This window comes from Pseudonaja textilis, chromosome 2, assembly GCF_049901715.1.
Source record: "Pseudonaja textilis isolate UNSWEBS1 chromosome 2, rPseTex1.2, whole genome shotgun sequence".
Classification (NCBI taxonomy): domain Eukaryota; kingdom Metazoa; phylum Chordata; class Lepidosauria; order Squamata; family Elapidae; genus Pseudonaja; species Pseudonaja textilis.
In genome coordinates, this window is record NC_141991.1 from 229,029,127 (window position 1) to 229,052,482 (window position 23,356).

At 41.6% G+C, this 23,356-nt stretch overlaps 1 protein-coding gene across 1 annotated transcript; it reads left to right on the plus strand.

Moving 5' to 3' along the window:
- The first annotated feature begins 6,873 nt into the window (after positions 1–6,873).
- HTR1A (5-hydroxytryptamine receptor 1A) lies at positions 6,874–8,440 on the plus strand. Its single transcript, XM_026713883.2, has one exon. It carries the CDS (start codon positions 6,934–6,936, stop codon positions 8,266–8,268), a length of 1,335 nt encoding a protein of 444 aa, XP_026569668.1. The 5' UTR covers positions 6,874–6,933; the 3' UTR covers positions 8,269–8,440.
- The last annotated feature ends 14,916 nt before the right edge of the window (positions 8,441–23,356 follow it).

The following is a 23,356-nucleotide window of genomic DNA, read 5'->3' on the forward strand; positions in this document are numbered from 1 at the left end:
AGCAGTCCAATTGGGTGGACCTTCTGCCTTTCAACTATGGGCACTCAGTGCCAAAAAGGTTAGCCATCTCTGTTCTAGGAGGAACCATTTGTCCCAGCCTGAACTTGGGGAGGGGAAAAAATGAAGTGGGATCATAGAGAAACATAAGAGAAAAACAGATGTGGGACAGAGGGGAAGTGTATGAGATGAGAGCTTCATCTACTTTTTCTTCTGGTCCTTTATACAGCTTATTTAGCCTCTAACCACCACTGGCATTCTCTGTTGTGGTTCACCGGCAGCCTGTGCAGACAGCAGCAGAATTGGACAGTGGGGAAGAATGGGGACCAGTCCGGGAGTCTGGGGAGGACTCGGATGAGGGTCCTGCGTCTGATGCAGAGATGAGGCCAGGACCATCCGAGAGTTATGTGCTGACTCTGGAGCCTCCAGAGTCTGACAGCAGCAAGGCAGAGGAACAAGGGGAGTCTGTTCTCAGAGTGTGTGCACGCAGAACTGCTAGTAAGGCTTGGAGGTGATTGCCCCACCCATGAGGTTTAAAGGAAATGCAAAGATAGAGAAACCTTTGCAGGCAGCAAAGTTGTTTGATCTGTTTGGATTCAACCTTGCAGCTCTGTGTGGACTTTGTTTTTTATATTTAATTTGGCACTTTAGTTGTTGGCATCAATTCAAAGGAGAGAAAGGTGGGTGCTTATCTTGAGGGACTGTTTGGGACTCATTACAGGCTGGGAATGAACATAATTCCCAGTGTTGAAATAAAAAAAGAGTTGTTTTAACTAAGTGTGTGTTTAATTACAATCTCAGGAAGCCTTGGTCAGAACAGACAACAAATGGTCAGACAACAAATGGTCAGAATTGGGACTGTCCTATCAAATTCTGTACCTGTCAACAGTGGTGTCCCCCAAAGCAGTGTTCTAGGACCAACTCTCTTCATACTCTACATAAATGACCTCTGTGATCATATTAAGAGCAACTTCATTCTCTTCGCTGCTGTTTAAAGCTATTCAACACCACCAACAATACTGTTACCCTTCAAAAAGACCTAGACTATGTATCAGAATGGTCAAACAAATGGCAACTTCAAATCTCAACAAATAAATGCTCTGTCTTATATATTGGCAAAAAAAATCAGAAAATAAAATACAAGCTGAATAGTTAAGACCTTGTTGATGATCCAAACTCTGTCAAGGACCTTGGAGTACTCATCTCTAATGATCTAAGTGCTAGAGTCCACTGTAACTACATAGCCAAAAAGGCATTAAGAGTTGTTAATCTAATCCTACGTAGCTCTTTCTCTGGAAATATCACACTACTAACTACATAATACAGCTCACCAGTCTGGAACCCACATTACATATCTGATATTAACACAGTTGAGAAAGTGCAGAAATATTTCACAAGAAGAGTTCTCCACTCCTCTACTCATTGCAGAATACCTTATGCTACCAGACTTGAAATTCTAGACCTAGAAAATCTAGAACTACGCTGCCTTTGGTCTGATCTAAGTATAGTATATAAAATCATACATTGCAACATCCTACCTGCCAATGAATACTTCAGTTTCAACCATAACAATACAAGAGTACACAATAGATACAACTCAAGGTAAACCGCACCAAACTTGATTGCAGGAAATACGACTTCAACAACAGAGTGGTCAATGTCTGGAATACTCTACCTGACTCTGTGGTTTCTTCTCCAAATCCCAAAACTTTAACTTTAGACTATCTACTATTGACCTCACCCCTTTCCTAAGAGGTCTGTGGGGGGCATGCATAAGTGCATCAGCATGCTTACCATCCCTGTCCTATTGTTTCTTTTTATTTTTCTTATATGTATCCATTTCACATATTCATAACTATGTTTATACTTATACCTGTTATCTTATAATCACTTGACAAAATAAATAAAAAATAAAATAAAATAAAATAAATAAAACATTCTCCTTGGGAGTTACTACCTTAAAGTGAAGCCCACCCCAACATTGTGCTCATGTTTGGTGCTGAGGATGTAACTGTACCAACTATGCTGAGTATGTAACACAGCAGATTGTACACGCTTATGGAGTATTAAAACTGTTAAAACTGTTACTTTGGTATATTTAGGATGGTGAAAACCAGAATGCAGTGTTTATTTGAGAACCACAGGAGCAAAACTGTGTAGGTATTACATAATGGAACAGATGGATAATCTTTGATGTGCTTGTTGAGAAGGGAAAAGCAGCTAAAATTCCATATGGCAACTGGCCTCTCCCCCAGATGTGGGAAACATTTCTTTTTTCAGGTTTCCCATATCAATTTTTTACTATCATGGATTAAATAACACCTTCACCCATAATTCTTTTGACCAGAGGACTATGCAGTGTGGTCTATTTCTTTTGGAAGTTCTAGCAAGATATGTGTGTGTGTTTTTGCAGGTGTGTTTAACAGGAACCTTGGAAGTCTTTTAATCCAATCCCTGCTCAAATAGGAAATTCTGTATCATTTCAGACAAATGCTTGTCCGATCTTTTCTTTAGAATCTTCAGAGTTGAAGTACCCACAACGTCTGGAGGCGAGTCATTCTACTGATTAATTGTTCTGCTAGGAAATTTCTCCTTAGTTTTAGGTTGGCTTTGAAAGAGAACAGGCATTCTATGTTATTTCCTCTTCAGCCTTTCCCCATAACAGTCAATCAGTATTGTACTCTAACTGCATATACTTAATGCTTCCTTGCTGATTTAATTCCATGTATGTCAGGAGGAAAAATTCCTTTCTTATAATTATTTTCCTTGAGGCCCTGAAGCCTGCTGATACCATCGTCAGGATCCACAAAAGAGGAATAGCACGTTTTTGGGCACATAAGCAGAAGCCATCAGAAAACAGTGTGCTATAAAATATGATAGCTAACTAGAAATCTTCTGTTCAAAGCCACTGCACTTGGTAACATGATGCTAGTAAGCTTTTAGAGGACACCTGGTTGGCCATTGTTGCAAAAAGATATGCTGGATTGGGTGGATTTTTGGTCAGGTTTGATCAGGTTTGTGCATGTTGATTAATAGGGAAGGAAGGAAGGAAAGAAGGAAGGAAGGAAAGAGGTTATCCGGAATTCTATTCAAACTTAATTCTAAGCAGGAAGACAAACTACAGTAGACTGAACAAAATTTTCATCTTAACTTGTATCCAAAACAGATTGCAAATCCCCCCTCAAGGTTTTCCAACTTTTTTTTCCTAATCAACATTATTTCTGCCAATAGAATAAATATATCACCCAGACGCAGAATCTCCCTCATCCTCACTCCCTGGCAGCAATACATTTATTTGTGCTGTGCCAATCCAGTGTCCATTTCAGATAGCTTGAAGAGATACTGTTCTCATTTTGAAATTTCTTTACGATTATTATTTTTTTGCTTTTGTCTATAAAGTGAAGCTGTAGCATCGTTATCTTCTGAAGATCAGTAATTTTAACAGTTTGTTGTATTTTAATTTCCTGAAATTCAAAGTCTCCTAGAGCTCTGAGGACAAGAGATATATATCTTTGCTTTTAGCTTTGTGTGCATGTTTGCCTCTCTATGCACATTGCACAGCCTGTTCTATCACTAGGCACAGTGAGACCGCTGCCTCAGGGGAGGAGAGAGTCATATTCAAAAGTTCCCCTTTCTAATTGTATTTGTTTATTTACTTATTTGAATTGTTTGCTGCCCATCTTGCTTCTGAGGCAATTCTGGGTGGTTTACAACAATGAAAACCAGTGAAACCATGAAGAATAAACATTTCTATTAACAGTAAAATGTACAGTTAAAAAAATGGGGTGGAAAGGAGCAAGATGTATGTAAGGGGGAGATTGAAGTTGATGAGAATCAGTATGTATGGGTCTTTAGATAGCTAATTGGATGCAATGGGTTGAAATAATTTGCAATTGAATAACAATGCACTGGTAAACAAATCCATCTTAAAGGCAAGCTCCCTTGCTATTTCATCTCTGCTTTATTCATTCAGTTTTGTTTCATCCTAATTCATCCCTGTTTGTTTCTTGATTATTATGTCAGCTCTTTCCAAAAGGTTATGTGACAGAAACAACTTCCTTTTCCATTGTATTTGTTCCAAAGTGCAGTCTTCTTAATCACAAGTTTTCACCTTCTGTAATAATGCTCCCTGGTCGCTTGCACTTACAATCCAAAAAATGTAAAAGTTTGCATACCCAAAATTTGGTTTATAAAAGATACAGTAAGATTTCTTCTTAGACATATTACAGTACCTCTATAAGGTAATCCACCATCTACTTGTGACATAACTTAAAATGAAGAAAGTGTTTTTTTTTTTACCAGTATTTGAAAAAGGATGTCTGAGTATAGTCACGCTGCTTTCAGATCAACATGCATAGAAGTAGATAAGATGGGCAGCAGATAAATCTGATAGACAGACAAATGGATACCATCCTGGCTGATTGTGAGCAGGGTTTCCATAAAAGACTGCATTAGTATCCCAAAATCAAAGTTTCTGTGTGTGTGTAGCACACACACACACACACACACACAGCAACTTTGTATCCGAGAATCTTTCATTTTGGGATGTTAAAGCAGTCTTTTATGGAAATCCTGCTCACAATCAAACCAAGCAATGTTTACTTTGCATTTGAGTACTTACTGATAACCGCTTAGGAGGCACTAATTGCAGACTTCCGGCAAACATTTACCCATTGCTTCAGGGTGGTCCGTTTATCTAGTCTCCAAAATGGCAGTCCTGAAACTGAAATGGGTGAAAAATAGAGATTCGAGAAGGAAGGGGAATGTGATTCGAGAAGGAAGGGCAATGTGATCGAAAGACTCAGAGTTTGAAGTGGGTTTTACAGTAAGTCAGTGAAGTACCGAATCCTTCCCAAAACGCACCCTTGTTTAGCAGGGCCGTCAGTCACTGGCCTGGCCTGGTAAAGGGAACAGGACATTCAAAATGCATTTTCCAGGTCATGCATCTGCAACAGCTGCAGGGACTTGAAAAACACAACAAAAATATGAAGTAGGGGGCGGCGGCTGCCTTTGTGCACAAACATGATCGCACTTTTACACTCCAGATGTCCGTGGAGCAAGCTGGGACAGATGTAGGCTGAGCCTGCATGCGCAGGTTTCACTCCGAGTCGAAACTCCCACCTGCAGGTGGCGACAAATGCCCTTTAAGCTATGCGCTGTCCGTGGTCCTGAAATTCAACGACGAAGAAGCAGACGATGTATCTTGCTGCCTCCGCTGCCAAACGCAAAGGCGGCGGGGGCGGCGGGGGAGCGCAAAAGGCAAAGTGCCCGTTCGTGGCCTTCTTTTCATAGCGCCAAATTGTAGCCGGAAAAGGGGCGGGGGGAGGTTCGCACTCGGGTTTTCTCCCTTCTTTGAAGCTTCACAAATCATTCACAAACCATTGCTCTCGCGGTTAATGTGCTCCTTCTTTCGGCTGATCAAAATAAGGAACGACCGTCCCTACTTCTCTTGTCGAGCATACTTTCCCCCGATTTTTTTTCAGCTTGGCCTCTGGCCAAAGCTTAGCTCATTCTCCTTTCCAGCGACTGCACTACCGTCTGGGTAAGAAGGGAAGATACAGCCAACAGGGCAGCCAGTACTAATGTGTAATGTGTTGGATAAGTAGAGGAAGAAGATCCAGGTTTCTCCACTCTCTTCCTATCCGGAGGTGTGGATCCCCAATTCTAGAACGAGGGTTGGGAGTATTGGGAGTCACAGTGCAACACCTGTGAAAGGTATAAGTTGAGGACGGTTGCCTGTTTGCTGGCGACTTAACCTTTGCTCTGAGGAACGATTTGCCTTCCTTTATACAGGTTAGACGTTTGGGATAAGGGAAGGTAAAAGCGAGGGATTGAGTGCTGGAGGCTCTAAATTCTGTTTCAGGTTTAGTTTCCCCTTCTGAACCGAGAGAGAGTCTCTTTCTTATTTGTTTCACCAGGCATGCTGTTACACATTCTACTGATAAAAAGGGACCATCGCTTGGAGTGTAATGCAACCCAGAGAGAAGAAATGACTACTCACACGGATAAGGTGTGCTTGTGGGGTGGAAACTGAAAAAAAGATGAAGGGGGCAAAGTGGAGATGCATAAGAACCCGGGAGGATTTGGAGATGAAGAACTGGGATCGAGCGGAAGGAAAGGAGAGAAGGAAACAAAACAACAAGCCAACAACAAGAAGCGCGAGAACCCCAAAGACTGAAAGAGAAGGAAAGTCACCAACTGAGTGGCGGGTGGAGTGGGTGCTACAGAGGAAAGGAGAATCGGAGAGAGAGGGAGGGCAGAGGAGCTCGGAACAACCCGGGAGCGCTACAAAAGCGGGGGCGGGGGCGCAGCTGCAGAGAGGGGGGAGAGACGTCGGCGACAGCAGCAGCAGCAGCAGGGCTAAAGAACGGGAGTAGGAGCGAGGACGCCGGAGAGGAGGGAGGGGGCAGAAAAGGGAGAGAAGAGAAAGGAGGCAAAAGAAGCGAAGGGGGCAGCTGAGAGAGGAAAAGATGCATCAGGACGAAGCCTCAGCCTCAGCCAGGACGGAAAGACCGACGGGAAGTCGGGGAAAAAGAAAGCTGAGCAAGTGAGAGTTATTCGAGGAGGGCGAAGCAGCCGGCTGGAGGCAAAGAGAGTGCAAGTTTCAGGAAGGGTGAAGCGGAACCCCGAGCCGTCGGAGAGTGCGAGGCCGAGGGACGGGAGCGCTCGGCGCCGTCGGTCCCAGAGTGCTCAGCCTGGGACGCGCGATGCAACCACCGCGGCGCTGCTGCTGTGACCGGGGCTGGCCCGAGGAGCTGGACGTCGCCAGCCCGGCCGCTACCTCACTCTAGCCTAGCTCATTAAGGGACACGTGATCCAGGCAGGCGGCCGCCCTTCGCCTGTCCCGTCGGGGGGCCATGGTGACCCTCGGGAGGAGCTGCCCGCCGCTGCCGGAGCCGGAGTGAAGGCGCTGCCTTCTTGCCCTCCCCTCTCGCCATGGAGCTGCCCAACGGCACGGCGGCGGCCGGCTTCAGCGAGCCGACCGGGTCCCCAACCCCGCCGTCTTCGGGGTCCCCAGCGGCGGCGGCCAGCCTGGGCTATCAGCTGGCCACGTCTGTAGTGCTGGGCGCGCTGATTCTCTTCGCCGTGTTGGGCAACGCGTGCGTGATCGCGGCCATCGCCCTGGAGCGCTCCCTGCAGACGGTAGCCAACTACCTGATCGGCTCGCTGGCCGTCACCGACCTGATGGTGTCGGTGCTGGTGCTGCCCATGGCCGCCCTCTACCAAGTGCTGGGCAAGTGGACGCTGGGCCAGGCAATGTGCGACCTCTTCATTGCGCTCGACGTGCTGTGCTGCACCTCGTCCATCTTGCACCTGTGCGCCATCGCCCTGGACCGCTACTGGGCCATCACCGACCCCATCGACTACGTCAACAAGCGGACGCCCCGCCGGGCCGCCGCCCTCATCAGCCTCACCTGGCTGATCGGTTTCCTCATCTCCATCCCGCCCATGCTGGGCTGGCGGACGCCGGAGGACCGCTCCGACCCCAACGCCTGCAACATCAGCAAGGACCCGGGCTACACCATCTACTCCACCTTCGGCGCCTTCTACATCCCCTTGTTGCTCATGCTGGTCCTCTACGGGCGCATCTTCAAGGCGGCCCGCTTCCGCATCCGCAAGACGGTCCGCAAAGCAGATAAGAAGCAGCCGCCGCTGTCGCCCGCAGAGCCGGTGGAAAAGGTGGCCGACACTTGCCTTTCCCACTCGCCGGCCAGGCGCACCAACGGCGGTCCCCGGCAGCAGCAGCAGCAGCAGCAGCAGGCAGCGGCGGCCAAGGGCAGGAGGAGCGCGGCGGAAGCCAAGGGGGCGCCCTGCGTCAACGGGGCCCTCCGGCCGGGCGAAGTCGGCTGGGTGGCCGCCTCGGCCCTGGAGCTGCGAGAGGTGACGCCCTCCAACTCGGCCAAGAGCCTCATGCTGCCCCTGCCCAACCAGCCCCTCCCCGACGCCGCCTCGCCGGCTCCCGAGCGCAAGAACGAGGCCAAGAGCGCCGAGGCCAAGCGCAAGATGGCCCTGGCCCGCGAGCGGAAGACGGTCAAGACGCTGGGCATCATCATGGGCACCTTCATCCTCTGCTGGCTGCCCTTCTTCATCGTGGCGCTGGTGCTGCCCTTCTGCGAGGTCGGCTGCTCCATGCCGGCGTGGCTGGGCGCCGTCATCAACTGGCTGGGTTACTCCAACTCGCTCCTCAACCCGGTCATCTACGCCTACTTCAACAAGGATTTCCAAAGTGCTTTCCAAAAGATCGTCGGGTGCAAGTTCTGCCTGCCCTGAGACGGGGCGGGCGGCGGGCGAGCTTGCCGGGAAAGCGGCGCCAGGCTAAGGGGTCGGTGCCGCGCCCCGTCATCTCCTTCGGCTCCACGGACTTGGGCGAGCCCGAACTCCTTTCGCCGGCGGAACCTTCTTGCCCTCCTTCTGCGGGAGCGGAATTCTCCGCCCCGTTTTCTCGGGGGCCCTTGGCTTTGCGGGTGGGAAGGGGAAGGCGTCCTTGAAGGGGGGGGGGGTGTCGCCGCATGGCTGGAGGCTCCTGGCGGCCTTGGGGGTCAGAACACAAGCAAGGCTAGCGGGGCCGAGATCTCTGACCCTGCGCTCTTTTTTTGTTTGTTTGCTCTCCGTCCTCTTCCTTTCCGAGCTACTTCTCCAAACAAGACGACTCTGGAAGGTAGGAGCAGCGCCCGGTGGAAAGGCTGACTGTCCCTTTGATTTGTCTGTGTCTGTCGGTCCCGCTCTCGACTCCTTCTCAAAGTTTACTTCTTACTCCGGGCTTGAGAATCTGACTCTGGAGACCGGGAAATGGGGGTGGGGGAGGGGTGGGGAGAGTGATAAAGACGGAGGAGGCGGTTTCGTGTTGGGGGGGGGTTAGGACAGGCTGCGGGATTGAAACTGAGACGGGAAAAGAAAGCAAAGCACCCCCCTCCCTCTGGGAACCCGCCCGAATTTAAACTACAATAAAAGCCAGCCTATGCATTAAAAGAAACATCTGTTCATCCCGCCTAGTTCTTCCTCTCTCTTGGATTACCTGCAAGAAAGTTACAAGCGGCTGCAGCGAAGATTTTGCTTCGAGGAAAGGCCGACTAAGTCGGAACTCTGAAAGGGAGCGAAGGCTATCCCCTCCCTGGATGCCGGGGACCTGGAGGTGGCCTGGCTGTCGAGGGCAGGCTTCTGGGCTGGGCCGGGAGGAGGAATGGTCTGTCTTGTCCCGTCACCGATCTGGGAAGGACTTGATTCCTGAGCCTGTTTGTTTCCGGGGCTTGTGAAGCCTCTTCTCCCAGCATCACTTTGGGTTTGGGGGATTTCTTCCAAAAGAAGGGGGTGCGTGGGTGAGTGGATGTTGAAACACCTGTGGGGTGGAGAAACAATTCATTCCTAGGCAGCTTTGCTGGAAAGTCAACCTTTGCTCTGTTTGAAGGTAGGGGGCTTCCAGAGCAGACTCCTTGGGGGCAACTTTGGGGCAGAACCTCAGGGAGAATCAGCAAGGGTAAGTTCAGGTTGTGGCCGGGATCTCTGCCTTAACCATAGAAGAGGCCTGAAGATCTGGGGCAAATAAACGCCCACAGAGCCAGCGTGGAGAAAGTTTAGGCAAATGGCCTCACCGATTTCTTTGGGCTCAGGTCAGAGAAGGGGAAAAAAACAGCAGAGCAATATGGGATTGCATTGACAGAATCTTATTAGGAAGTGGAGAGGGCAGACTAATAAATGGGTTCTTCAGGCTTGTGCGGCATAGGGCTCAGTCAAGGCCCCACCTTCCATTTTAAAAAAAAGAAGAAGAAAAAGAAGCTTCAGCAGGAATAAAGCAACTTCTCCAGAGCGTCCTACTCTGAGGTTTCCTTTGGAAAAGACCAAAGGTGCTTCTGCATCACTGGATTCTTCTACAACTTGTAGAAGTTTGGAGGAGAGACTTGAGCCAAGATAGCAATTATAAATTTGGTCCAGATCAAAGTAAGGCCTTCTCCTGCCTTAATTTTTTTTAAAACTTTCTAAACTGGGTAGAACCAATTTGTGATTCTCTGCAATGTTGTCCACGTGCACATAAAGGCCCAGGGCTGCCCACTGCACTTCTATTGCTGGCTGCCAATCTCTAGCCCTTTATTCCTTAATAGACTGTAAGTTTGATAACATGCCATATGTGGCCAGCATGGAGATATTAAAACACTAGAAATCACACTGTAAACGTTTCATCAGATATTCCATCCAAATCCAGATCACTATGTTATATTTAAAGTGATCGTTAACAATTGTTCTGTCACAAAAGTGTGGCTGTAAACTAGGTTGACTTGTATATGAATGGGTTTCTTTTTAAAAGGTGCTTTCTGGTTATATATGCTAAATAAATGTCACAAAATTGCAGTGCAGGACCTGAAAGAAACCCACAAATCCTTCATCTGTAATAGATGTATAGAACCCCATTTTAAAATGTGTGGGTTAATACAGGAGTATAGGTTGTGATCTACGGGTTCTAGCAACAATCTCACACATGAGTTTATTTTATTAAGCACATTTAAATTTTTTAAGCACACTTTAATGAAACCCTAAAGAAAAATAGCGAATATCTGAATCTCACTTACCAAGGATCCTGTCCTGTAGAAAAACAAGAAGACGTGTCTAGAAATTATCTCTGAATCCTTCCCTCAAATGCCATCAGTTCAAATCTGATTCTTCCATCCAATCCAGAAGCGCTTTCTAGGGGAATCAGTAATGCTGTCAGGTACCCTTGGGAATGGGGCTTGTTCTAGAACTTGGAAGTCTTCTCAAGGAGTTCCAATGAACATCCATTAGTTTGTGTTCCAAGCAGATGTTCACGGAGTTCTGTAGTCCATACAAATGTCAGCATAAACCTAGAAGCAATGAGATCATAGAACATGCAGCACTGTTGGCATAGAAAGAGAGACCTTTGGTCTATGTAGTCCAACTTGTCAGTCTTGACTAAAAGCAGTCATCTGGAATTTCAAGCAGATTTATGCCTATCTCCATCGCTTTCCCAGAATTTTAGGGAAGATAAGAATGTTTACTTTCAAGCAGGAAAAGTTACGGATTTTAAGCAACAGTGAATTCATGTTTGGAGCTAGAGGAATTTCAGTATATTTGCTTCCATAGAAAAGCTTTTAGAATGCTTCTTATAGAGGCACAATAAATAATCCTTGCTCACACAGGTGCATGCGTATTGCTAATTCAGAATATTTTTTTAGGAAGACTTCATAAAGCAAGAGACTAAATATTTTCTAGATTGTCCTAGAAACAGATCTGTGATTCTTTTCATGTAATTCTTGGAGGGATTTTCCAGCAGCTTGAAGATTAGATGAATAGAAGAGTAAAAATGTGATTCATTTATTATGTAAGCCCAAAAGACCGCTTTCCCCTCCAGATCCTGTTTTCTCAATAGAATATCTCTTTTTCTTAGCTTTCAACTCACTTACCAGCTTCATGTAAATTACTATGTTTGAAACTAGATCATGTGGCTTGCAAGCAGTAGTTTACAGTTTAGTTTGCTGACTAAAATCAATCAAAATGGGGTTTATTTACTGACTGAGGCTGAAGCGAGCCATGGCTATCTTTCTGAATGGGAAATGCGGATTTCCATTGTTATGTTGATTGTGTGATAGAACTGGCAGCATCAAACGTAACTGCCACAAGTACATATTAAATTAAATCTGTCTTTGTCATTAGAAATCAGAAGTTGCAACTTTTTAAATACATATATTCAACGTATTTTAGGGCCATCGAATCCAGGCTGCACAAATCAAAACAACAAATAGACAGCAGCAGAAAATTGAGTTTTCTACCTTGCTTTGTTGGCCTCTACTGGCCATCTGGAATTTTGCAGCCCAGATCTGGAAACCCTTTATTTTTAAATCATTTTGTTCTACGATTTGTTTCCATTAATTATTAGATGTTAAGAATATTTTTAAGTGAGAATACAGTCTCTTCCTTATTCACAACTGAGTTTTAATTCAGAGGTAGTACATAATTTTCATGTAGAAGATGGATTTGTATCTCCATAGACCAAAGGAAAACTCAAGCTTGAATTCCTAAGCAACTGCCAGCCGGTAGTCTAGATCGCTCATTGACCGCCCATTCCTAGGGTTCATATTTTTCTTTAAAAAAAAAACTCTTGCAGCTTTCACTTTCACTGCTAAAATCTCTCTATTTTTAAAACAGCAATAATATTGATGTTTTTCCATAACAAGGTATTATCACCATTTTCAGTTAGCTCTTTGGCTAAATAGCTAAGTGGCTAAACTTTCTACGATAGAGTAGACTTCATTGAACACAATAAATCTAATCTTTTCAAGACAGTTAATCTGCTAATCTTTTCTACATGTAAATGTAATATCATCAGAGTTCTTGGTTTTGTAAAACAGATAGAATTCCATTCCAAGTTAAAACCATCTTTATTTTTGGAAATAGAATAGATAAAATTCACTAATGTCATATGGAAGAGATTTAAATTTTTAAATAATGTGCTCAGGTTAGAACATAATTGTGTAAGAAAAAGCTCCAAAATTGCAGATAAAATGAATGTAGACATTGAGATTTGCTTTGCCTGTTTTATATTTTGCAGAGAGAATCACTGTCCAGTCAGGAGTACATGCTATCAATATTTTCTTATTTTTTACAGCAAGTCTACTGACAGACTGCAAGTAGGGAGTTTAGGACAAAGTAAATCTTAAAAGTGTACAGTTTTGCAATATAGTACAATTTATTTAAAATGCCATATTTTACATGGCTGTTGATTTATTCCATGATTCAAATAATACAAGCCTCCATGAGTTTTGCATTCTGTCTGCAGAGGGAAATTAGTTTTATTGAAAATTTTTCTAAAATGCCAGCATTAAGCCCTGCTTTATTTCCTGATTTCTGAATCAGTTGCATTTTAACCAGGATTCTCTCAGTGCAAATGCAGATTTATAGACAAATATAGAAATCTACACTTGGGATGGAATTAGATTCTTCTGAAGCAACCACTTGTACTACAGCTGTTGAAGTCTATTTGACGAGCAATCCAACACATTTTAAAATTGAAACTGAGAACTCAAATGGCCTCTCCTCTGCTTGACGGCAAGCTTCTAAATGTTTTTGCTGTTCCATTCAGACCTAAACTTTTGCTATCAACTTCTCTGTTACTCATGATACAATCTGAAGTGTTTACCTCACTTCTCTGCCAGATACTGCTGGGTGTATGTCTCAGATTTCCTCTTGAATAAGGGTTTTGTATGGTTTAATCCAAAATTCCCAATCGGTTGTTTCTTATCTGTATTGGACTTAAACTCTTGTAATTACTTCTATAGCAGCTGGGAATTATAGGAGCTGAAATTCAAAATATCTGGGGAGCACCAAGTTACGGAAGGCTGTTTTAGTCTTTTAATAGCACAGTTTTATCCACATCTGCGCAGATACACTTTCAATGGGGTTTACTCTGGGTAAATAAATATAAGCCTATGTTAGTTTATTAATGTATTCATTTAAAAATGTCCTATCTTATACTATCCCATGGGTTGATTTTTTTTCCATTTCCCACATGTGGGAAATGAAAAAAAAATAAAATCTTATTTTGGTTAACATGAAGTGCTTCAAATGTTTTATAATACGCAGAACTTGCAGGCAGCATGATAAAATAAATTCTAGGAACTAAAAACCTGGAACAAATTGTGAAATCTTTGAAAGACACCATGTTTTGAAGAACTGTTTTAGAAATTATTATGGTATTTTCAGACTGCTCTTTGGATGTCATGCATTAAGAGGCAACCCCATTTAACTTAATGCTGAGTATGAATGCTTTAGAGTCAAGTTAATATAGAAGATAAGGCATCAGGCTAGAACTAGGAGGTGGTACATCCTAGTTCAACCTTAGGCACAAAGTCAGTTGGGTGACCTTGGATCAACTACCCTTTCTAGCCATAGAAGGAGGCTGAAAATATTGCCAAAAATCCCTGCAGAAATCAGTCCAGGCAGTTTTAGGAGTCAGTACTGACTCAATAATAAAAATGCTTTAGATAGGAGTGACTACTTTTGTTCTAAAAATTTCTTATATTTCTTTTTTTTAATATTTCCCAGGCATTCCCGACCTGCATATTTTTTTTCCTCCAATTTGCCTCATGCTCTTTTTTTAATGCAACCATGCTCTACTTGAGCATGTCTCAAGAATAGCGTGACAAGTCCTAAACTAAATCCAGCAACTCATTTTGAAAATTGCATTTTATGTATGAGTTCCTTGGCTTCAGGTCCAGCTACAGTGACTTGGAAAGCTGGTCTCTTGCATTCAATTGAACTTGCTTCACACTCCAGGTGTTTGTTTCGTTAAAATTATTTTACAGTAATGAAGAAGGAGTTTCTGTGCGTGTGCACGTGCACGCTAATGCATACTCATGCTTGGAATCAGTTTCTGAATGCTGGAAAGGCTGTCAGAAAAAGAAAGTACAGAAGGCTGTGAATTTAATAAGCAAAAATGGATGAACAATGACTGCAAAATTGGCTGGGTAGTGACACCAAATAAAAGTGTAATTTTGTCCTCCAGAATCATATCTAGCCTGGATTAAGTAAGGCTATTGTTTCAATGGGACAGGTTTTGCATAAATGACCAGAGTCTGAGCTCCTAGAACCCTCTATAGAATCATGAATCCTAGGGATGTGACAGAATACACCCCTGGTTTTATACAGGGTAAGGATTGGGACCTAATTTGACTTCCCCAAGCCTAACTAGATTTGACAGGGATGTGAATATATTTGCACTACTCAACAGTATACTATCTTTGTGATATTCATCTTCAATCTCATGCTTGAGTCAAAAGGTGATCTGCTTTAATCCAAAACAATTTGTGCTACCTAGAGATAAAGGAAATGTTATTCTGTGATTTATGTGAATGTATATGCCCACTGATGAGCTGCAGATGCTTACTATGTTCAATGACAACAGTAATTTTAATATGTTCTAAAATTAATTTTTGGATCAAAATGGATGGCATTTTCTGAATTAAAGTGAACTTGGATTTCATTTTTTCCTCCTTTCTTTTGTTATAATGTCTTATGCATTTCTGTTGGCGGTAGTCTTATATTTTTGAAAATTAAAACAGAAGTCCAAACACGCTCTGTTGAAATAACAGTGTTTAATTTCAAGTTATACACAAGGAAGGCTGATACTTTACACTTGTCTCCCTAAAGTCTGAATAATGTGTGGTTCACATTATCTGTTGCAACACATGACTATTACAAATGAGAAATCTTACGTTGTTATTTCTTTAACTATACAAATATACTCAGCCCTATTTAAATTAATTTTGGAAAGCAGTAAATGTATCTCCCCCTTTCCTTCTTTGAGATAATTTCTTTCTCTCTCTTCTTTCTTATGTCAGAGGTTACCTCAGGGTGTGGTCAAAAATGGTGACATGATTGAAGCTTCAGCTGATGCACATACAAAATGAACAGAGCTTCATCAGAGCTGCTGTGTTGACTTTTTGGACCATGCCTTGTGGATAGCCATGGTTGCATACTAAATACAATTATATAACATTAATATTATTGAGTTAGAACTGGGTAATTTTCATGGAAGATCGGAACATAAATAAGTTACTTAATAAGAAATAGAATTCTTGTTCTTTCTAAATATTATTTTTAATGAATCTGGCATTAATAAAGGAAGGAATGCTGTGATATACAGTTTGGGCTAATATCTTACTCAGTGACACACACAAGGATGCATTTATGTGAATCTCTGCATTTTGCTTAAGGGGAGACACATCTACTTGATTATCCTGTCCATTTTGATCTTTACAGTTAATTAATTTTCTTTTGCAAATGGGTTATGAGTGTTTCATCTCAAATGTAAGAAATTTAAAAGGACAGAAGAGCTTCGTTTACAGTTTAACTCTTAACTGATATTCCCAGGGGAGGTTACATATAAACTATTGCTGGATTCAGTCACTATTATCCCTTCAAAGAAATCTCAATCCCTGTTCTGTTTTCATCACATGTCTGTCTCACAAAAATGCCTATTTAAAGAAAAAAGTGAGTTATGGATTCTGAATGGCCAAATGACACATTATTGTTGTAAATTATTTTGATTTTTATTTACTTTAAATGTTGGTTTCTACTGAAAAAGAACAGCAAATTATTACAGATAGTCCTGGATTTACAATGGTTCATTTAGTGACTGGTCAAAGTTACAACAGCACTGAAAAAGTGACTTATGGCCATTTTTAGTACTGATGACCTTCGCAGTAATCCCTTGCTGTTGTGTTTAAAATTCAAATGCTTGGCAACTGGTTTAGATTTATGAGAATCGTGGTGTCCAAAGGTCATTTGATTACCTTTTAGGACCTTCTGAAAAGCAAAGTCAGTGGGGAGGCCAGATCCATTTAACAACTATGTTACTAACTTAACAATTGCAATGCTTCATTTAACAACTGTTGCAAGGAAAGTCATAAAATGGGGCAAAACTCACTTATAACAAATGTTTCACTTAGCAATATAAATTTCGGACTCAGTTATGGTCGTTTGGTATTGAACATTCCCTTGGTGCTTACAGATGTGCTAGATTTTGACAGTATAATTTTGAACTTTGAGAGTTAGCATAGGGTATTGGGAAAGTCCCTTGTGGAACATCATAATTTTGGGATGAGGTGGGGCAGTGTTCCACCAAGAGGCCATTTCCAAGACAATTGCCACATAGGCTGGAGATGTTGGAAGTTATAGTCCTAATTAGTTTGGAAGCCACCAGGTTGGGTAAGGTGCTGTTAGGGATCACAATTTTTACTTTGATTAATGTATACAAGTAAATTCACAACCCTCCTGGCAGCTTTATTTAATATTACTTTTGGGTTTTTTGCTGTTGATAATGAAATATTTCAGGCAAACCACTGAAGATTCAATGGTTTGCCTGAACTGTCACAGGTATATTGATGGTTATATGGTGGCACAGTGGTTAGAATATAGTACTGCAGGCTATTTCTGCCAACTGCCAGCAGTTCGATCCTGACAATCTCAAGGTTGACTCAGCCTTCCACCCTCCTGAGGTGGGTAAAATGAGAACCCAGACTGTTGGGGGCAATATGCTGACTCTGTTAACTGCTTAAGGAGAGCTATAAAGCTCTATGAAGTGGTATATAAGTCTAAGTGCTATTGCTATCCATGTAATCTAGCAAATGTGCACATAAAAATGCATTGTGGGAAAGATGCTTCTGTTCAGCCTTTCCTGAACAGATATTGAGTGAATGAGCCAACAGACATAATGAAATCTGATTTTGAAGGTCAAAGGTTAGAAGATCTCTTCATTTTGGCTAGTACTTTAAATGTACATTATAGATTTTATACTTGCATTTGTGAATTAGCTTAGAAGTTGGAATCAACATGTCTTATATCTCCTGGTATCTGGGAACTTAGCAATATGTTTTTAGTGTTTACCTGTTTGGTACAAAACCCAATAATGAGAAAGATCTGTTATTTTCTTTTTAAAAGTATGCTATTTAGAAGTAATCTTTATTACTCTGATGCTTCAAAACTAGTATTGATTTCTGGAACATCATTTATTTATAATCCTGTTTTCCAAATAGTTAAATGTACGCTTTACAGGTTGGGTTCTTCTTGTTTCAAACTTCTTGGGAAACATGGAAGAAAACCTTGGTAGTTATGTATGCCAGTTTTTCTACCCTGCAAAATCTCAAACAGAGCTTCCACAGATAATGAGTTCTGGGACTGTTGACTTATCTTTCCCAAATTGCATTCTTCCTTATCCCATGGGGTAACTTACTTTTGAAACTGAGAGGCCTCCAAAGGCAGATATGGTGATGCAGTTGGACAAGGCCAGTTCAAAGAATTGGGGCTCCAGACAGGGCATGGCAAAACCCGGAAGTAGTCTGAGACGGCTAAAGTAGTGTTGAAAGCTCAACCAAAGAGAAGTAATTAAAAGAGCCCGCTATATTTAGCCTGAAGAAGAGAAGATTTGGACATGGACATGTCATCACCATTTCCACTCCCGACTCTTGAAAAATCAGCATGAAACAAAAGTCATTACAGTCATGATTGTCTTCACAGTGGCAGACCTCCAAATGTAGAGGTTAAATGCTGTCTTCAGACAAAGAAGAAACCATGCCAGGGGAAAATTGGAGGCTGAATAAAGTGAATGGTGGTTAATTGAAAATTCTCTTCTGCCAAGAGTTTAATGCTATCTCTATCTTATTGGGAAGATTCCCCATTCAACAGAGTGAGGTTTACATTAGGCCCCAATGAATTCAATAAGGCACATTCCTAAATAAGCAATTACAGTAGATTTATATTCTATCGTCTATGTCACTTATGATAATAATGTTAAAATGGCTTAACACTACAATTAAAACTGTTTGTGTAATAGAAAACAAGGCGTATAAAAACAAATTGTATGGAAAGGGCAACTTTCTAAAATCTGCTTTTCAAGAAGCCAGTGATAGAAACACAACCCCCAAACCATAAAAATTGTGCAACTGTATACTCTATGTTTTTGCCCCAGGTGGTGCTCAAGGTGGTGAACAATAAAAAAGATAAACATGAATTTTATTTTAAAATGTAAAAACAAATAAATTAAAAATATAGTAACTCATGTATGAGTAATATCCAGTCAGGTAAAGCATACTTCAGGAAAAAAAATGGATGCAAATGCAGATGTATCCTTCATGGACATTCATAGCATTTCTAGTGATGTCCAAAAATCAAAAGGAAAGAGAAGAGCAAAAATCATGTGTGGGTCTCAAGAGAAGAGCTAATATAACCTTTGTGGAGGAGTTTTCAGAATGTATAAAAGTCAACATTCAGACTGGATATCCTGTTCTTAAAATAAATTCATTTTTTAATGTACCTTCTTTTCTAGGATTGGAATATTAAATTGAATTGAATTTCAGTTAGCCCAAAATAGAGGAATCTGAGAAAGGCAGGGTACTATACACAAACACTTGAGACTAAGAAACAAAAGTCGCAGAACGAATAATTTTAAACTGAGTACAGAAACAGTTGGATAGCCAATGAAGAAGGTGTCCAAATCTTCTCCAAACTCCCAACCCAAGTTTAACCCTTGTGGCCATGCTCTGTATTACTGAAATTTCCAGACTACCAAAAAAAAGAAAATATTTGTAACTCAGGTTGAATGGGGTCCTTGGTGCTCTCTGAACTAGTTGATTTTCTTGCAGACATTCATTACCCAAGTGCTTGAACGAACTGTAAACAGAATGCAAACCCTATTCCAGGGGTGGGATACAACAGGGTTAATTACTGGTTTGAGATTTACGAGCTTCCCTGCACTGGGAGCCACGCACCTGTAAATCGTCATCAGCACACTGCGTGCAGAGAAGCAGCCTTTGAAATAGCCCTCTTTTCCTGCTTTTTTAACTGCAGCTGTGCCTCGTTCGGCAGCTGAAGTTGAAAAATCAGGAAATAAAGATCAGGTAAGAGCCCGGATGGGTGGGTGGGCAAAAACATCAGCAGACATAGAACCGGTTCTATGCCTGCTGCTCTTCAGAGCTTGTCTGCTGCTCTTCAGAGCTACTGGTTCTACAGAGGTTGACAGAACTGGTAAAAACCCACCCCTGCCCCATTCCCTTTTAGCATTGATGATGTTAGCTAGTTGAATAATGAAATGTCTTCAAGAAAACAACCTAGCTCAGAGAGCACCAAGGACCCCACATTTCCAGATTATCTGGATAATTTCCAGATTAATATAAACATAACAAGAGAAACAGACTCTTCTGGGGGACAGAGGTTATATAACAGCTTGATTTCCCAATATCAGGCAGAGTGGAAAGAGATGATAGATAATTGATTTTTTTTTTTTTTGGCATGGTAACATATCATCCAAATTCTCTACCAGTCTCTTCAAAATAGTTTTCACCTCTTAAGAAATTTGTGTTATTAGGCCAACTAAATAATTAAGTGAATAACTAAACTGATGATTGTGTTCTCATTATTTCCATTAAAATATGAACAAAAAAACTGGAATAGCACAATCAGAATTCTATAACAGAACATCACTTGATTAATTATTTATAATGGTTCTTCTTGAGTAACTCTTCAATGTTAATTATTTCCATTTTTCTGGATTGTCTTTTGTTCTTGTCTTAATATTGGAGCATGGCCAGCACTTAAGAAACTGGCAGTAGCTACCAGTACAAGACCATTAGTACTAGGGAAAAACTAATAGAAGCTACATTGAGGTGTGTGCATATATTCCTGACTAAATTTTATCTATTTATTAAACCAATTTATATAGCTATTCAACTCACACATAGATGACTCTGGAAGTCTTACAACATACATCATTACACATAGAGTAAATGATTGTGAAGAGTTCTGTGCTATATAGCATATACTGTTTGCATTGCAAATTCATTGGCACCATCCATTTTCCTGTTCGAGTTCATGGGGACATAACCTTAACCCTTAGTGGGCTTTCTCTCCAATGGGATTTTCCCATGTATTTTACTTGGATAGGAAGAATAGCTGGACTGAAAAAGTGGGCACCTTCCTAACCATACCTATGTGCTGTGAATTCATTGGCAAAATCCAGTTTGCTTTACAAGTTCATTGGGACCTAACCCTAACCTTAAGTGGGTTTTCTCTCCAATGGGATTTTCCCATGTATTTTACCTGGAAAGGTAGAAAACCTGGACTGAAAAAGTCAGTGCACTCCTAACCATATCTATTAACTGCAAATTCACTGGCCACATCCATTTTGCTGTATGAATTCTAATGATATTTTTCCATATATTTTACTTGGAAAGGTAGAATTGCTTGACTGAAAGAGTCAGCACCCTCCTAACCATACCTTTGGGCTGCAAATTAATTGGGGACATCCATTTTGCTCTACGAGTACATGGGAACCTAACCCTAACTCTAAGTGGGTTTTCTCTCCAAAGGGATTTTGCCATGTATTAGAAAATCTGGACTTATAAAGTCAGTGCATTCTTAACCATACTATTAACTGCAAATTCATTGGCAACATCCATTTTCCTGTTTGAGTTCATGGGGACATAACCTTAACCCAAACTCTAACTCTAACCCCCCTTTGGGAATTTCCCATGTATTTTACCTGGAAAGGTAGAATGGCTGTACTGAAAAAGTCAGCTCCTTCCTAACCATACCTATACGCTGTAAATTCATTGGCAGCCCTATTTTGCTCTACGAGTATATGGGGTCGTAACCCTAACCCCAAGTGGGTTTTCTCTCCAATGGGATTTTGCCATGTATTTTACCTGGAAAGGTAGAAAACCTGGATTGAAAAAGTCAGCACGTTCCTAACCATAACTATTAATTGTGAATTTGTTGGCAACATTTATTTTGCTCTATGAATTTATGGGGACCTAACCCTAGCCCTAAGTGGGTTTTCCCTTCAATGGGGTTTCCCCTTGTATTTTTTCTGGAAATGTAGAATTGATGGACCAACATATTCACAGTGCATAAGTATGGTTAGGAGGGCATTGACATTTTCAGTCCACCTTTTCTACCTTTCTAGGTAAAATACAGTGGGAAATCCCATTGGAGGGACAACCCACTTGGGGTTAGGGTTAGGTTCCATGAACTCATATAGCGAAGTGGTTTTTCCGATGAATTCAGAGCAGATAGGTATGGTTAGAAGGGTACTAAGTTTTTCAGTCCAGCCATTCTACCTTTCCAGGTAAAATACATGGGACAATGCCATTGGAGGGAAAACCCACTTAGAGTTAGTGTTAGGTCCCCATGAAGACATAGAGCAAAATGGATGTTGCCAATGAATTTGCATCACAAAGGTTTGGTTAGGGTTAGGTCTCCATGAAGATGTAGAGCAAAATGGATGTTGCCAACAAATGGTTGTCATTGGTGACATCCATTTTTCTCTATGAGTTCATTTTAACTTTAAAGGTACAATGACTCAACTGACAATGTTAGTGCCCTCCTAACCTTTCCTATGAACTTCAAATTCATTGGCAACATCCATTTTGCTCTACATCTTCATGGGGAGCTAGTAGACAGTACCAGAATCTTCTTGCTGGTGTCTGGATATACTGTCCACAAGTCCTCATAATGGAATAGTATCTGATGTGAAAGTCAGTGAGTCAGAGTCTTCTGAGATGGTTCCTCAAATTTTTAAAGTCACATTTATCTAGAGAGATGATTTTAAAGGGAGTCAATGGATCTAGTGTAACCTATTTGGGATGGTGCTGATGTCTCAGTGAAGAGGAAATTTACTGCCATCAAGTTACTCTTTTTTCTATGGGAAATAACCCAAAAGGAATAATGTAAGGTACAAATATTTTTTTTACTGTAATTTAAAATACCTCTCTCTCTCTCTCTCTCTCTCTCTCTCTTTCTCTCTCTCTCTCAGATTTTTAGATTATCTTGATGCCTTACTTAAAGGGGATGTTCAAGTCATTACCTAAATGACTCATGACAAAACCTCAAGTTCCATAATAATAAAGTATGTTTAAGAAAGGCAATGAGGGACAGAAAAAGAAAATAGTACAATAAATAAAAATATTCTGTGATAAAATGTTGAAAAAAAGTATTTAGTGCCACTTTTACAATATATAAATATGAAACATGAGGTGGCTTTAGTTATAAGGGTTGGCATTTAAAGTGTTTGCTTTATAAACAATGACAGAAAAGAACAACAAAACTGATAGATCAGGCTAAAGATCCAACTAGCCAGATTGTCCTCATAAGTAGGAATAGCCACTAACAGCCATTTCTGTTATTAATTATTTTAGCGCTCTTTCAAAGCCATCTGCACATTGTTCTACAATTAATGGTAGCAGATCTCATGTTTAGCTATAAAGGCTTTGATGACCTATTTATTTTTCCGTCTTAAATCTTTCAATATTATGCTCCATTAGATAACCCCAATTTAATTTTAGAAGACATGGAGAAAAATGTATCTAGTATTTTCTCCATGCTATCTTATTCATTAATAACAATCATGTCCCATTTTGCTCACTTTCTTTTCTATCAAATTCAGAAAACAGATCTCAAATATCATAACCTTTCTTTCAAGGACACCCAGCATATCTGCTGATTGATTCTGCATCTTTTTTTTTTTGAGAATAACTCCCTATGTATCCAGTCACTGTCTTGGCAGAATGCTCTTGTTTATCTTCAAATAACAGGTAACAGATAATCAGTTGGAAGGGACCTTGTAGGTCATCTAGTCCACACACACCCTGCCCAAGCAGGAGACCCAACACCATTTCTGACAAATGGCAGTCCAATCTTTTCTTGAAAGTCTCAAGTGATGGGGCTCCCATAACTTCCGAGGGCAACTTCTGTCCCATTGGTTGAGTGTTCTCACTGTCAGAAAGTTTCTCCTTGTTTCCAGGTTAAATCTCTCCTTTTTTAGTTTCCATCCATTATTCCTAATCTGGCCTTTGGGTACTTT

Excerpts from the sequence above, each read along its gene's own strand:
- HTR1A (XM_026713883.2), top strand. The coding sequence starts at position 6,934 with ATGGAGCTGCCCAACGGCACGGCGGCGGCCGGCTTCAGCGAGCCGACC.